The 17,590-nt window shown below is 43.5% G+C and overlaps 1 protein-coding gene across 1 annotated transcript; it reads right to left on the bottom strand.

The window, feature by feature from the left end:
* Positions 1-1,012: 1,012 nt before the first annotated feature.
* LOC125534711 lies at positions 1,013-3,317 on the bottom strand. The gene is made up of 2 exons (XM_048697856.1): positions 2,071-3,317; positions 1,013-1,621 (listed from the first exon to the last, which is right to left on the bottom strand). The coding sequence occupies exons 1-2, from the start codon at positions 3,274-3,276 to the stop codon at positions 1,271-1,273; spliced, it is 1,557 nt and encodes a 518-aa protein (XP_048553813.1). The 5' UTR covers positions 3,277-3,317; the 3' UTR covers positions 1,013-1,270.
* Between the last annotated feature and the right edge of the window lie 14,273 nt (positions 3,318-17,590).

Raw genomic sequence — 17,590 nt, 5'->3', positions numbered from 1 at the left:
ATTTTCGAGACAAGTAATTCCGAACGGAGGGAGTACATCGGAGAGATAACTGCTCTCCACCCTTCACGGGTGCTACAACGTCAAAGTAACTTAGCATCTCCCCACAAAGAGAAAAGTAACTTCAAGCATCTGGTGGAGCACTCTACATTGTAAAACAAAATTTCTTCGTTTGAAGAACTCCTCAATTCGAGAGATAAAAAGTACGCAACCATTGACTAAATTCCTGCACACATACATACTCTACACACCAACTGAACTGCTCCAAAATGACATGGGGGCGGCCATTGCAAGTGAGGAAGCTGTTTTTTTTTTTTTGAAAAGAAGGATAACTCCTGGTCTCCGCATCAATCAACGCATGCATCCATCTTTAATATTATTTAACAGAATCTGACAATATGAATACATGAATCAATCCAAAGCCACCTATCTGACGAGCAAAGTGCAACACCTACGATCTTTATAATGTGTCCGAACCGCATGAACATGCACTATCTAATCCAGTGGCCTCATGCAGCTGCCCCGCATCGGACCGAGAGCACCACCCGGACTGGCTGATCCGCAACGCGCACCGCATGCGCATGCTCTAGATCTGCTGCCGCCATCTTCCACCGTCCGATCTCCAGGATTGAAAGTCGTTCATCCTACCAATCTAGTGAAGTAGCCGATGAAGCCGTTCATCCTACCAATCTAGCATCGCCTCTTGGCGCGACGGCCAACACCTCTCATCAGAGTCCAGGTCTAACATTCCCAGTATCACCTTCGTGCACTTAATGATGAGCTTCTTCCCCCGTGAAAAATAAAAATGATGAGTTTCTTCACTTTTCTTCGAGCCAAGCTGATAAAGCCGCCCATCATCAAGTAACCATTCATATTTAATATTTTCCTTTTCTGAAAGAACTCCCGGCATCTTGAGCCACCAATGTAACAATGTAGTTGTGAAACTAATCGGCTGGAGATCAATAGTGGATCAAAAGTGGGCAGTTACTCAAGCAGACTACAAAGCAAAATAGACCTCATACAATGATTCAGAACCAAGGATGACAACCACTAGGATGAGGCTCATGACTTACATTGATGGTGACACTGAATGGTCAATCTCTGCATGTTAAACATACAAGTCTCTTGCAAACTAGATAGAGGAGGTACTGATGATGCTACACTTTGTTAGACATAGTAGTCAACTAGCACATAATGCGTTCGCACGATCCGAAAACTAAACTACCAATGCATTTCAACTGACGCTTAACTTGTGAGAAGAAAGGCACCAAGATCAATTGGCAAAGAAGTGGGAAGAAACTCTCCCCAACATCCCCTTGCACATTTCCCACCAACTCCTCCTTTCCATCCCTTCCACGTTGATATTGGAATGAGCACCTCTTCTCAGCACACAGTCTCTCCCAGCTGCTAATCCTGCTTCTAAAGTAGAGATTTTGTTCAAAAGGGAGCTAATCTCATCATCAAGTAAGAAAGCGTCCATCTCCACAAATTTTGCGTTGTCATCATCAATCAAAGCTTCTTTGAATAACTGCAATGCCGTGAAGAGGACAGGGGAAGCTTCTTCCGTGCCCACAGGACCATCATCTCCAACAGTGTCCCTGGCAACTTCAGTTTCTGAATCCCCCTGTGGCATTAGAGTATTCATGCATGTAAGAGTGTTCTATAGACAATTTTGTGCAGGACAATAGATTCTAATGATACGTATTAATTTATCTGTTTTTTACATAAGCAATGAAACTGAAGATACTGCTACACTGCTGCCATCTCATAGTGATTAGCATTATAAAGTAAGTGTAAGGAGATTTTCAGGGGAGGAAGATTTGCAGTCTAAAATAACGGCAATGTAGCACTTCTTATATTATACTATAATCTGCACAAACCCTGATGCTAAATATCCTTGTGTTAACCTGATGATGAAAATTGAAAACATTGCATCATAACTGATAAAGTCAGACATGTTACTGCATGAAAACTAAAAGTCGATAGCTGATTTTCACAGCAATACAATAACCCAATGCTCACAAGTAAGGCAATTGCTCACATACAAGGAAACATCTTCATACATGGACTCACCTTGTCGTGCATCAAAGAAGGAGGCCAGGCCATGATGTATGGATCAACAGGGCAGTAAATACTGCATGTTTTCTCAAAGAGCAACTTCACCTCTGCTGTTTCCAGGCAGAAGGATAGGAACCACTTAGAAGATTGCTTACCCTTGTCATAGACAACAGACAGGTACACAAATCCATCAGTAACGTTCATATGCCCTCCAGCGTCAACATTGTCCAGGACTGAACGCTTAGTGATCTCCTTAACAATTGTGTGCAACTGAAACATCTTGTGCAGCATAAATCTCTCGACGCCGTCATCGTCGGGTGTCCAGAGCCAAACAGAAAGCGTGAATTCCTGCACATGCACGATACAGAGTTTCCCATCCTTGGTCTGACCAAGCTCAAAGCGCGGTGTACGATACATGTATGTGTATGGCCCTCTCAAGGGCGGTGGCAGATTCATTCGAGAGAACTGAAAGGTGACAGTGTTGAGAGCGAGAATGCAGTTTTCACTCTGTAACCAGCAGACGAACCCATCGACAAGCTTACGAATCGTGCGCCTGTCGCGCTCAAGCAGCAACCCCCTGGACTCTGGGAAGATCTGCCACTTCATGGCGTGAGATGAGAAGACGGCCACACGCGCGCGCGCCCATGAGCGATCGTGACGGACACAGACCACACGGGATGGCCTCTGGCCCTCTTGGTCCGGAGGGAGCGTGTAGAACTCGAGCCAGGCGTCGATGCCTTCGCGGGGCGTCTTGGGGTAGATATCCAGGGCCTGCGCCGGCGCTCCAATATTCAGTGGGCTGTAGGAGGCAGTCTGATCGGTGCTCGGGTTGACGAAGGCGACGTACCCGTCGTAGTAGGGAATTTGGGAATCTGTCCCCCACTCGGTGGCGTCGTCGTCTCCGAGTAAATCGGCGAAGGCGGCAGTGGTGTCCGGGTCGGGGCTGCGGCTGGCGGAAGGGATGACGGCGTCCATGTAGGGTGTGAGAAAGAGGGCGAGGAGAGGCGGCGCGTGGAGCTCGCGGAAGCGGCGGCGGAAGGCCGGGGAGCAGCGGACCAGGCAGAGGAAGGGGCGGCAGGTGAAGGCCGCGCGGACAAGGGTCGGGAGGTCCGGTAGGCGGAGGAAGATCTCACGGAGGAGGTCGTCGGTCAAAGAGCTAATGCTGGTCGGCTCGGGCGGCGGCGGCGGCGGCGAGGGTGGCTGTTGGGACTGGGAGACCATGGCTGTGGAGCTCGAAGAATGGGGAATGCGTGCGAAGTCTGGTGCTGTGCTTATTTTATTTTCTTCTTTTCTGGTACTCCCTCCTTCCATTTATACAAGACCTAATCTCAAATTTCATTTTTTCATATATACAAGGTCAAATTAGCTAATTGATCCATGCAGCCTTTAATTCTCTCTCGTAAGGAGTGAGTGAGCCTTTAAGTATAGAGACACTTAATGGCATGCATGCATGCAAGCCGTTTTCTTTTGGTCTCCACGCCAATGCATGTCAGATTTGACCCGTGAGAGGATAAAAATGCAATACGTGTAGCGTAATTATAGGAGTGAAATTAATATGAGGAAAGAGGAAGAGATCGATGCTTTGATGATGGGTGAATCCCTAAATTTTCTCTAGTTTTCATAGAGTGCCTTGGTATGATATTCAAAAGTTAAGCCCTCTAAAAGTGGATGGAGGGAGTAGCATTTTTTAGAAAAAAATTTAGGATTATTTTTTAGAACTTTTTATAGACCCAGTAGAACGTTTTTTTTAGAATGTCACCTGAATTTATTCAACTAAAATGTTGCGTGGCACACCAATAAAATTAGAGGATCTAACAACCACACATGACGCCCTAAAGTAAGGGTAACATAAGCTTTTACAAACACTCTGAAAAGGGTGCTTGAGATATATTGTTCTTACCATGACAAATTGTCAAATTATGAGTAATGCTAAGTCCAGTATCTTCTTCAGTCCAAATACTAGTGTCATCACAAGGGGGAATTGATGTAGAGAGCTTAATATTGTGACTGAAGCATTTTCAGATACTTATTTGGGTCTACCAACAATGGTCGGGCTGGACAGATCAAATTATTTTCAACACCAGATTGACAGAGTATGCCAGAGATTGAAGGGATGGAAAGAAAAAAAAACTTTGTCCATGCAAGGTAAAAAAAAATACTAATTAAGTCCATTGCCCAACCTATTCCTTCATATGTTATGTATGTCTTCAAGCTGTCAAAAGGAATTTGTAAGGCAATTACATATGGATTTTTTTTATTTTTTGTGGGGAGACAATGAGGATCAAGAAAATGCATTGATTTGCATGGTGAAAGTTGTGTACCCCGAAGAAGAAATTGGGATTGAGGTTTAGGGACCTTCACAGTTTTAACCTAGCTATGTTAGCAAAACAGTGCTGGCGACTTCTCTAGAACCAAGATTCTTTATGTGCACAAGTTCTTCGTGCTAAATATTACCCAAATGGAAATTTACTTAAAGCTGGTCCTAAGAAAGGATCATCTTACACTTGGCAAAGCATTGTGGCAGGCATTCAAACGTTCCAGCGATTATGTATTTGAAGGGTTGGTTCTAGAACACACATTAACATTTGGCAGGACCCTTGGATCCCAACCAGTGCAACTCAGAAGGTAATACCCCAAGAAGGACAATAATGTTGTCAAAAGTGGAGGAGCTTATTGATCCTTACACTGAAAATTTGGATGATGTGGTTTTGAGAGACTATTTCTATCCAGTAGATGTGCAAAGGATATTGCAAATTTCACTTAATACACATATGACAAAGGACTTTGTTGCTTGGAACCATACAAGGTCTGGTACCTTCTCAATACGATTAGCTTATTACAAGGAGTTGGAACACCAATTTGGTCCTCGTCCTATAAGAGCCGATGGGCATGATAATGTCCATATGTCCATATAAATAAGGTATTGAAAGATGCATGGAAACTTAAGGTGCCTGGCAAAGTAAAACACTTCGCAAGGTGTTGACTGACATATCCCCATATCGCCACAGTGTTCTCGATGCTCAATTGATGCAGAAGATGTGCAACACACACTCTTTGGTTGTTGTAAGGTAAATGAACTTTGCAAATGCTTAGGCCTTGATACGTCTCCAACGTATCCATAATTTTTGATTGCTCCATGCTATATTATCTACTGTTTTGGACAATATTGGGCTTTATTATCCACTTTTATATTATTTTTGGGACTAACCTATTAACCGGAGGCCCAGCCCAGAATTGCTGTTTTTTTGCCTATTTCAGTGTTTCGAAGAAAAGGAATATCAAACGGAGTCGAAACGGAATGAAACCAACTGAAGAAGTTATTTTTGGAAGGAAAGCTACCGGAAAATCTTGGAGTGCACGTCAGGAAAGGAACGAGGGAGCCACGAGGCAGGGGGGCGCGCCCACCCACCTAGGGCGCGCCCTCCACCCTCGTGGGCCCCTCGTGGCTCCCCTGACGTATTTCTTTCACCCATATATACCCACGTACCCTAAAACTATCGAGGAGCAAAATAGATCGGGAGTTCCGCCGCCAGAAGCCTCCGTAGCTACCGAAAGCCAATCTAGACCCGTTCCGGCACCCTGCCGGAGGGGGAATCCCTCTCCGGTGGCCATCTTCATCATCTCGGTGCTCTCCATGACGAGGAGGGAGTAGTTATCCCTCGGGGCTGAGGGTATGTACCAGTAGCTATGTGTTTGATCTCTCTCTCTCTCATGTTCTTGAGGTGTTACTATCTTGATGTATCGCGAGCTTTGCTATTATATTTGGATCCTATGATGTTTTCTCCCCCCTCTACTCTCTTGTAATGGATTGAGTTTCCCCTTTAAAGTTATCTTATCGATTTGAATATGTCTTGTCGTGCGTATCTGTGGTGACAATGGGATATCACGTGATTCACTTGATGTATGTTTTGGTGATCAACTTGCGGGTTCCGCCCATGAACCTATGCATAGGGGTTGGCACACGTTTTCGTCGTGATTCTCCGGTAGGAACTTTGGGGCACTCTTTAAGGTTCTATGTGTTGGTTGAATAGATGAATGTGAGATTGTGTGATGCATATCGTATAATCATACCCACGGATACTTGAGGTGACATTGGAGTATCTAGGTGACATTAGGGTTTTGGTTGATTTGTGTCTTAAGGTGTTATTCTAGTACGAACTCTAGGGCTGTTTGTGACACTTATAGGAATAGCCCAACGGATTGATTGGAAAGAATAACTTTGAGGTGGTTTCGTACCCTACCATAATCTCTTCGTTTGTTCTCCGCTATTAGTGACTTTGGAGTGACTCTTTGTTGCATGTTGAGGGATAGTTATGTGATCCAATTATGCTATTATTGTTGAGGGAACTTGCACTAGCGAAAGTATGAACCCTAGGCCTTATTTCAACACATTGCAAATATCATTTACGCTCACTTTTACCATTACTTACCTTGCTGTTTTTATAATTTCAGATTACAAATACCTTTATCTACCATCCATATTGCACTTGTATCACCATCTCTTCGCCGAACTAGTGCACCTATACAATTTACCATTGTATTGGGTGTGTTGGGGACACAAGAGACTCTTTGTTATTTGGTTGCAGGGTTGCTTGAGAGAGACCATCTTCATCCTACGCCTCCTACGGATTGATAAACCTTAGGTCATCCACTTGAGAGAAATTTGCTACTGTCCTATAAACCTCTGCACTTGGAGGCCCAACAACGTCTACAAGAAGAAGGTTGTGTAGTAGACATCAGGCCTCTTGGACACTATGAAGAAAGCAATGGCAGAAGATAGATCTGGCGCCATCAGCTTGGAAATACTACTCAAACTTACAGAGATAGTCGATGGTCTCCCGGTGGCAGAACTGGCAACAATTGCAACGTGGTTTATATGGTGGCAACGATGCCAGCTTGTGAAAGGAGTGGAGATCCAAGGCCCAGATAAAACGGCGTTGTCAATAAAGTCCTTGTGGCAAACTATATCGATTTTGATGCCCAAGTTGCCAATGAGGAGTGGTAATCATTTTGTTGAAAAAAACCTCATGGTGTGGTGAAGGTGAACGTTGACGCATCTTTTCATGTGGACACACCGTTGGGAGCTAGTGGTGCAGTTCTACATGATGACCGTGGCAATTTCATCGTTGCGGCATCCTCATTCTTCCCGCATGTCCATGATGTTGATGCCGCTAAACGATTAGCAATGAGAAATGGTATGTTCCTTCTGGCAAGTATGGATGCAATTCGGCAGAGGTGGAATCAGGCAACTATTTTGCAGTTGAATTAGTTAATTGGATAGATGAATATTTGGGACCTGGTGCCGCCGTTGGTGCTTAATGTAAGCAGTTATCTCTCGATTTCTCAAAGTTACCTTTCAAACATTGTTTCAGAGAAGCGAATCAGGTGGCTGACTAGTTAGCAAGACACTCCTTTAGTACTAGATATCTTGATTTTTGGGATGTTGTTATCCCTGATTTTATTTCTCATTTCCTTGTAAACGATATGACTATTATGTGAGAAATAAAGTCTAGTTATTGTAAAAAAAGCTTTAGCAATGTCATGAGCCTCCAGACATGCTCTCTTTTTTCATGATCGAAAGTATGTTTGGAGTTCTTGTACCCCTTTGTCTCTTGTGTCTCACGCGAGGGTGTAGGGATTTGACGCCTCCTGTCGGCGGCGTCGCAGGTTGGCTTCGTCTTCTGTGGTCTTAGGGTCATGAAGGTGTGGTGGATCTCGGCCCTTGCCGGTGGGAGGGCTCCTGCTTCCTTTTTAGGTGTTTTTTGTTTGTTTAGGTTTTATGTCCTGCTTAGGAAGATGAGATATCAGCGGCTCTTTGCAATTGGAATAAGATTCTTCCCATCCATCCTTCATTCTAGTGGCATGTCTTGTGCCATCGGAGGGCGCATGGAGGTGTCTCTTTTGTGGATCTCATGAGATTCGATTGGCGTTTGTCTTCGATGGATCCACTTGGATCTGGTCTTTATTTGTCTTTTTTCGTGTGTCTTCAGATTGGATCCTTCCGATCTACACTTCTCTTCGTCGGGGGAGGTTGTTGTTTTGTGTTGGGGAACGTAGTATTTCAAAAAAAATCCTACGATCACGCAAGATCTATCTAGGAGAAGCAAAGCAACGAGCGGGGAGAGTGTGTCCACGTACCCTCGTAGATCGAAAGCGGAAGCGTTTAGTAACGCGGTTGATGTAGTCGAACGTCTTCACAATCCAACCGATCCAAGTACCGAACGTACGACACGTCCACGTTCAGCTCAATGATGTCCCTCGAGCTCTTGATCCAGTTGAGGCCGAGGGAGAGTTCCGTCAGCACGACGACGTGATGACGGTGATGATGAAGTTACCGGCGCAGGGCTTCGCCTAAGCACTACGACGATATGACCGAGGTGTGTAACTGTATGGGGGGGCACCGCACACGGCTAAGAGAAGACTTGGTGTGCCTTTGGGGTGCCCCCTCCCACATATATAAAGGAGGGAGGAGAGGTGGTCGGCCCTAGGGGGCGCGCCATGGGGGGAGCCCCCCTTTCCTAGTTCAAGTAGGAGAAGAAGGGAAGGAGGAAGAGAAGAGAAGGAAGGAGGGGGGTGCCGCCCCCTCCCCTTGTCCAAATCAGACTGGGCAAGGAGGGGGGGCGCCACTGATACGTCTTCGTCGTATCTATAATTTTTGATTGTTTCATGCCAATATTATTCAATTTTCATATACTTTTGGCAACTTTTTATATTATTTTTGGGACTAACATATTGATCCAATGCCCAGTGCCAGTTCTTGTTTGTTGCATGTTTTTTGTTTCGCAGAATATCCATATCAAACGGAGTCCAAACGGGATAAAAACTGGCAGAGATTTTTTTGGAATATATATGATTTTTGGGAAGAAAAATCCACGCGAGACAGTGCCCGAGGTGGCCACGAGGCAGGGGGGCGCGCCTGCCCCCCCGGGCGCGCCCCTGACCCTCGTGGGCCACCCGTAAGGCGGTTGATGCACTTCTTTCGCCGCAAGAAAACTAATATCCGGATAGAGATCGTGTTAAAATTTCAGCCCAATCGGAGTTACGGATCTCTGGAAATATAAGAAATGGTGAAAGGGAAGAATATGGGAACGCAGAACCAGAGAGAGACAGAGAGACAGATCCAATCTCGGAGGGGCTCTCGCCCCTCCCGTGCTATGGAGGCCATGGACCAGAGGGGAAACCCTTCTCCCATCTAGGGAGGAGGTCAATGAATAAGAAGAAGGAGGGGGGCTCTCTCCCCCTCACTTCCGATGGCACCGGTGTGCCACCGGGGGCCATCATCATCACCGCGATCTACACCAACACCTCCGCCATCTTCACCAACATCTCCATCACTTTCCCCCTTTATCTATAGCGGTCCACTCTCCCGCAACCCGCTGTACCCTCTATTTGAACATGGTGCTTTATGCTTCATATTATTATCCAATGATGTGTTGCCATCCTATGATGTGTGAGTAGATTTTCATTGTCCTATCGGTGGTTGATGAATTGCTATGATTGATTTAATTTGCTTGTGGTTATGTTGTTGTCCTTTGGTGCCCATCATATGATTGCGCACGTGGTTCACACCCTAGGGTTAGTTGTATGTTGATAGGACTATGTATTGGAGGGCAAGAGTGGCAGAAGCTTCAACCTAGCATAGAAATTGATGCATACGGGATTGAAGGGGGACCAATATACCTTAATGCTATGGTTAGGTTTTACCTTAATGAACATTAGTAATTGCGGATGCTTGCTAATAGTTCCAATCATAAGTGCATAGAATTCCAAGTCAGGAATGACATGCTAGCAGTGGCCTCTCCCACATAATAATTGCTATCGGTCTAGTAAAGTAGTCAATTGCTTAGGGGCAATTTCACAACTCCTACCACCACTTTTCCACACTCGATATATTTACTTTATTGTTTCTTTACTTAAACAACCCCTACCTTTTATTTACGTATTCTTTATTATCTTGCAAACCTATCCAACAACACCTACAAAGTACTTCCAGTTTCATACTTGTTCTAGGTAAAGCGAACATTAAGCTTGCGTAGAGTTGTATTGGTGGTCGATAGAACTTGAGGGAATATTTGTTCTACCTTTAGCTCCTCGTTGGGTTCGACACTCTTACTTATCAAAAACTGTTGCGATCCCCTATACTTGTGGGTTATCAAGACCTTTTTTTGGCGCCGTTGCCGGGGAGCAATAGTATAGGGTGAATATTCTCATGTGTGCTTGTTTGCTTTATCACTAAGTAATTTTTATTTGTTGTTCTTAGTTGTTTTCTATCTTTAGTTATGGGTAGGAAATGCAAAATACCAAAAAAATTAGTTGTACCTACTAAACCAATGGTTGAAAAACCACTCAAAATCTATCACACTGTTGAAGCTTATTACTTGGATCATCTTTGATCCCTATGTGCTCGTGCTGAAACCCCAACTAGCTTAGTTGAGGAAAAAATTTTAGATAAGCATGCTTGTTATGTGCAACACCGAATATCTGAAAAAGAAAAACTTTTACTGGATCAAATTCATCGTTTACAATGCTATGCTTGGAATTTATGTGAAATATATGATTATACTTGTTGTTCTGAAGACCCTAAGAAACACCTTCCCTAACAATGTTTGTTTAATGATAACTAGATGACTCATTGCGCCAATGGCGCAAAGGCCGAGAGGGAGGCAAGTATTGTGAAAATATTTAGACACCCACGTCAAAAACCAAATGTGGCCAACACTCCCGCATCCTCTGCTTGGAAGCCGCCTTTTCTCACCGGATCTAACATAGATACATGATTCACCACTAACACACCCTCTTCCACCCCCGCTTCGTCGCCCTCTTCCTCGGCCTCCACCCCATGTCGTCACCCTCTTATTTAGGCAGCTCTCGCAGCTTCCAGCTTCCGTGTCGTCACCCTCTTATTTAGGCAGCTCTCGCAGCTTCCAGCTTCCGTGTCGTCACCCTCTTATTTAGGCAGCTCTCGCAGCTTCCAGCTTCCGTCGTGATCCAGGATGCCTGATTCGCTCCCAGACCATGAGACCATGACCATGCTCTTGATCTATGCCACGGTCGTCGTCGCGCCGTGCCTCCGTCCTCCTCGATCTGTTGCTTGCTTGGATAGGTTGTGTTGGCAGCGAGGATGTCTAAATAATCAGCACATGACAAACAAATCTCAGAGAAAACGGATGTTCGAGACAAAACTAAACCGGCTGCGGGAAACAATGGCTAATCAGTCAAAGGAGATATGTGTTGCAATTGGCGCCAGGAAGGGGACTCGACACTATTGGAGATGATGGCAAGAGAAAAAACAGTTAGCTGCACAACATGTCCAATAAGGCAAGCGCGCCACCAAGAATCTCTCTTCCTCCCGCCGTCTCCTTGCTCATCCTCCCCGCCACCTCCTACTGCTCTTGCTGGCCAAGAAAAAAACGGAAGCATAAAGTTAGAAACTAAAGAAGATGATAGGAAACATACCACCATGAGAACCAAATCGGACTACCAAACTCTTTTTTTAACAAGCACCATACTCTGAAGAACCATATGGCTGCAGCAAGCTCATGCTATCATGGTGCAGAACAGATATTTGTGGGTACGACAGAACACGTACACTACCAAAAAAATCTACAGCCCCCAAGAATCACAGACTGAAGAAGACTCCTAAATTCATCTCTCTTTTCCCCCAAATTAGGTACGGACGAGATTTACTTCTGCTTGTCTGTACAAGGCTACAACTTATGGTTTATCGTGTCTAGAACTGATTGTGTCTTGCTTTCTCTCTATCTATTCTCAGCTAGAAAGTGTAGGATTCATACTCTTAATCTGCAAATCTTCTCTCTATTCTAATTTCTTTACTCTCTCATTCTTTTTACTCTTAAAACTATGACTTGCTGTTCTATTCTATTCTTCGCTGCTTCTTACCTTAGTGCTCTCTCTTCTAAACACGTTTAATCTCTTATTACTGCATATTTCAATAGTCCAATAAGGAGCGCGTCCCAAGATCCTCTCTTCCTCCTGCTGGTCTACTTCCTCATCCAAACACGGAGCAAATCATGGCACAAGCAATCAGGGCAGGAGGGGGGTTAAACGGGATCTTACCTAGATCGGGGAGAGAGGAAGAGGAACTCGTCGCGGAAGCAACAATGAGACCATATTTCCTGGCAAAATATTTACAGTGAAAGATTTACACAAAGCAGAATGGAAGTCATAGTAACTCAATTGATTTTAAATTAAATTAAATATGATTCTGTAAATAGTTTTGCTGCAAACCAAGCTATCTAAGAATCAAGCAATCACATTTACATTACCATAATAATTACATCAAAAAGGCAGGCACAAGCTTGAATGTGTTCAAAAGCGAGAGATATGACCTTGTTCTTCTTCACCAAACTCTTCTGCTGGATTATCCATCTTCTTTCTCAGATCTGCCCACATCGTATTCAGCAAAGCCACATATCAGAAATCAAATCAGTGCCATAGGATGCAAGAGGTGAGAGAGGAGCACCTAGCAGAGGTTTGTGGACTACCTCTTTATGCCACACCATATCCACATCCCTAGCGCTTGACGTACTTGCTGCTATTGCCGTCTCTACCTTATTTCCTCCATTGCCGGTTCGTGGACTACCTCTTCAGGACACTCCGAATACATATCCTCTCCCTCACCAGCTGGTAGTCTCGCCCTTCAATCATGCCGCTAACAAATAAAAAGAGAACACTATGATCAAGTTGATAAGGCTTACAACTGTATGTGAGGACAACAAATAATTCATGCTTATCAACACCATAGTGTACAATTTTAGCAGAAAGCACATCATCGTTCTGGAAGAAAATAGGTGGAAGCATAAGAAAGCAATTAAACAATCTCTCCAGAGGCACTCACATGGTAAAATCCAAAACATCGAAAGGAATATATTATTTTTGCGAAATGTACAGGATTAAAGAAACTGAGTACCATGAAAAGTAGTCTGCTATCCATATCCAGAACTCCAATTCTTACATACTCGCTAAAAGTTTTATTGGTTGAGATCATTTTTGGATCAGCCACCAGCAAGTATGCATGGTTCATATGTGAAGAGAAACTGACAATTACAACCAATAACCAATTAGCCAACACATGAAAAACTATCCTAAACCACTATGACTACTATTCACCAATACCATAGATGATAGAACTATGCTATAAGTTTCTTCATGATTCACCATATATAAAAATTATACCTCTTCTACATAGCATCACAAGAGGTTTAATTTACACAAGGAAGGAAAAGAGTAAGTATAATTTCTTTTCACCTATTTCTTATCAATGGAGATGGAAAATGCTCTAGTCTATTTTAATGTTTTATCTTGTCCACCTATTTGTAGATAGGCCTTTTTGTAACATGACAACCTGAAATTTATTAAGAGACAGGAAACTTCTGTTATCTGATCGAAAGAACAAAAGTTAGTAAATATTTGCTACAAGTACCTGACAGGAACAAGTGCAGCCTCAGTCTTTTTCAGAAGGCTAGTACATATTACAAACCAGGAAACGATGGTTGAAATATGTGCTATGATGCAGTTTCTGAAACACGGTTTCATGGTTGGCCACGATAAGTGTCAAATGTTTTCTCCTTTTTATTTGGGGTCCATTAGGGTCATAGCTGATGGTACCTTATAAACAGAATTTTTAGAATAGATTGCAGCTTGTATAAGATAGACAGGATTAGCTAGTATCATATTTAATCGAAAAGCAAAATAATCATTTAACTATTTACATGTCTAGATCCAAGGTTTGAGAAATCAATAAAGTGCCCTCCCCAGAAATCATAGTGGAAGCAAGTAAATAACCCAAGTTTGGTGTCGCACCACAATAAAGAGGATCATAAAGGAAAAAATAGAGGATCATACAGAATAATCAGGAATCTGTACACACAGCTTACTACAGTTTACTCATGCTTCAGAATCAATCAACATGCTTGATGCCGCACCACAATAAGTAGCACATGGATATTCTAACTCACAGGACAACCTATATAATGTCGTCTTGCCTTGCATTTGCACCTCTCATTGCATCGACCACCAAGGTAACATAAAAAAGCACGCCAACCAAGATAAACCAAATCATGGACTTGGAAAGGAAAATCAAAGAGTAGGAAAACCTGTGGATGGGTTAGATAGCAAGTCGCCGGCGAGGGCGCCCAGGTCTGGCAGACAACACCCGGCCCCACACACAGTTCCGAAGCACTCTACCACATAATCAGATGGCATGGAAGTACCAGCAGCGACCAACCAAACCGAAGAAACCACATGAATGGTTGTGAATGAAGCCAGAATCATATGCATCTCACAACTAACAAATTTAACTGATAATTCAAGATACTAAAGATCTGCTCTGCATTTTCGACAGTGAAAATAGTAAAGATCTCAAATGCAATAAAACAACAAGGAAGCAAACAAGTTGCACATGGTTTAAATTACGTCGCGTAACTTCTAAAGTTTTCCCCTTACATGACAACCTTCTTCCCAGCAAGAGTAATTACAGTATTTAGATATCTTGTATAAAAAAGATCAAGAACTAAAAACTACATTCGACAAGACATCCTCTCTACAAAAGGAAATTCCCAGAGCAAACATTAGCCGATTCAGTGCATATCTCCAAGGCTCAAGTAAGAAAATTGTCAAAAAGGAGTAAACTGGATTGGAAGGAGCTGCAATACCTAAGGATGGGTTGGAGACTGCAAGGTCGACAAGGACGCCTATCCAAGCATGTTTCTTCTGTCATAAGCTTTTATTTTAGTTCGTCATGAAGCTGTGAAAAAGCCATCTCGGTATGAGCTTTCGAGCTTTAAACCAACCATTTTCATGAATAAATTAGTTGCTTCAGTTCTGTTGGGATGTATCATATAACAAAGAACATAAGAAAATAGAAGTTTCTCTACCAATGTTGTAATTCTTGAGTAAATGGAAGTTAAGATAAATGAGAATCCTTGAGGCAAACACAAATTAAAAAAATCAGCCACCGCAATTCTCAATGTCCGTTGTTCCTCTCTCTATGGTCAGGCATTACAACCAAAACAGAAGGTATCACAACTCATAGGCATCTAAAGTTCTGAACTGTAAGCAAAGCATAGCTAGCCATCAACGTCTTATCTGACACACCAAAACTATCCAAAGACCAGCTCCAAATTATACCCCATAAATAATGAAGGCCCACCAAAGAGAAAAAGCAATGCAGCTAGCAATAAGATATAATCCAGGAACAACAAAACTATTGAGACCATGGATCTAAAGCCGGTGAAGCCACTCTGTAATCCAAACACATTCTGACAAGATGGACCAACCCGGTGAAGCACGACAGGAGGTAACGGCTATGTCAGCATGTCACCAGACATAATTATCGTTGCATCCTTACAATTCATATTCATATGGAGTTATTTATGTTAGAAAGCCGATTCCAAAGTCAACACCTCTCCTTTCACATCTGTATCTACCACCTCTCCTTTTGAATATGTATCGACCATCAACCAAAATAGCTAAAAGGGTAGATTGAGCACATTGCACACCCAAGGAGCATAAACAAAAGTGTGGGTTGAGCAGAAAAATCAAAGAACAAGCAGGAAGAAGTTACAATACCTGCTGGCGGGTCGAAAGCATCAGAATGAGGGGAGGCATACTGGGATGGCGGGCACCATCTACACAAATATAATGCCTCTTGATTCAGTTTTAATGAGGTGTGTACAAAGCAAAGGCAACATAAATTTGAGCTAAAGAAAATAGTGAAGATTAACCTGGGAAGAATGTGAAAACCAAGCTGCAAGTAAAACCATAGCTTCGTTCTGCTTTTGTTTTTCTGAAAAGTTACAACTTCACATTAGCATGTGTTGAATCGAAGGACACAATTGAACAAAATTTAAAAGTATCACTCATGCTATTAGCATATAAAAGCAGATCATTCCAATGGCAACAAACTATCACGTCATACTAACCATTATCCATTCCAACAGCAACAAATCTGCACTGGAGATCCATAATGAATTAACCATACAAGGCAAGTTGGGAATATTTTCCAGGGGTACCAATATCGAACAGGTTAAACACGACCTGAAAAAGAAGAGCGAGTCTGGACAAAACATACCTGCTCCCAATGTATTGTGCCAAAAACAGGGTCCACGAGAGAAGTTTCACCTTGTTCCGGACTCCTCCTTAAGATCCTCCCTCTTCTCTTCTTCATAAGATCTGCACATATCATGTTCAGGAAAATTGTAAATCGAGAAATCAAAATCAGGAACCAAAGAAATCAAGAGGCAAAAACTTGGGAGGAAGAAGAAGATGGAAGGGCCAAACATGTACAACCTAGATTGGGGATGAGGAACGACAACCAGTGGTCGGGAGTGATGGTCGGCCCCACACCACCGCGACCCGAGCGCCGCTGGATCTCCGGCCTCGCAGCACCTTCCCCATGTCCGTCCTGCTCACCCTCCCCCTGGTCCTCGTCCTCCATACCCATCACGGAAATCACACCGCCCCTGCTCTACCATAGTGTGACCTACCCACAGCAACACCAGATCAAGAACATGGGGAGGTGAAACCACCGTGCACGGCAACGCCGGATCGAGAACGTGGGGAGGCACTGCGTTGCGGGGATGGGATAAAGAGGTAGGGAGATGGTCAACGATGCGGCTGGAGGAGAGACAGTTAGAAGAGGGGAGGAGCAGGGGCGTGGGGACGAGCAGGGGCATGGCGGCGGCGAACTGCACGGGCGGAGATGGAGCGGGGCGTGGGGCGCGGGGCTCGGGGCAGAAGGGGATTGGGGGCTAGGTTTGGACCGCTCGCTCGCTGTGGCGCCCGCCTCCCGATTTATACCCCTGCACGTGAAAAGACCAAAATGCCCTCGGCGGGGAACGAAAATTACGGGCGGTGGCAGTTCGTTGTGACTACCACTCTAAGAGGGTTTATATGTTCAATGGAATCATATCTTCACATGCTAAAAGTGTTTATAATTACTAATATGTTTAACAAATTAAAGAATTTGTTGTTTTTAAAGGTGCTTACGAAATTGCTTTTTTGATTGAAAAGTATGATGTTACTCTTTATAAATCTGAAAATTTTGCCATACTTAAATACTGCTATGATAATTATGCTTCTAATGCCTATGTTGAACCATATATTGAGTACTACTCCGCTGTCCAAAAAGAGACTAATATTTTGCAGAAGTCTATGAAAGAAGAAATTGATGAAACTGTGAGCTCATTGGATGAAAAAGATGACGAGGAGAGTGAAGAACAAAAGGAAGAAGAGCGGATTAGCTACCCGTGCCCACCTTCTAATGAGAGTAACTCTTCAACTCATACATTGTTTAATTTCCCTTCGTGCTTACCAGAGGATGATTGTTATGATCCCGTTGATTCTTTTGAAATATCCCTTTTTTGATGATGGTTGCCATGCTTGTGGCCAAGATGCCAATATGAATTATGCTTATGGAGATGAACTTGCTATAGCTCCTTATGTTAAACATGAAATTGTTGCTATTGCACCCACACATGATAGTCCTATTATCTTTTTGAATTCTCCAAACTAC

The sequence above is a fragment of the Triticum urartu genome, chromosome 1 (genome assembly GCF_003073215.2).
Source record: "Triticum urartu cultivar G1812 chromosome 1, Tu2.1, whole genome shotgun sequence".
NCBI lineage: Eukaryota > Viridiplantae > Streptophyta > Magnoliopsida > Poales > Poaceae > Triticum > Triticum urartu.
Note: the sequence above shows the minus strand (reverse complement) of the source record. Positions and strands in the feature narration are given on the sequence as shown.

What these genes read in the sequence shown, in the direction of transcription:
- LOC125534711 (XM_048697856.1), bottom strand. Translation starts at nt 3,276, where the DNA reads ATGGTCTCCCAGTCCCAACAGCCACCCTCGCCGCCGCCGCCGCCGCCC. An exon ending in CTTCTTTGATGCACGACAAG is followed by an intron (nt 1,622 to 2,070) that starts GTGAGTCCATGT and finishes CTAATGCCACAG; the next exon opens with GGGGATTCAGAAACTGAAGT.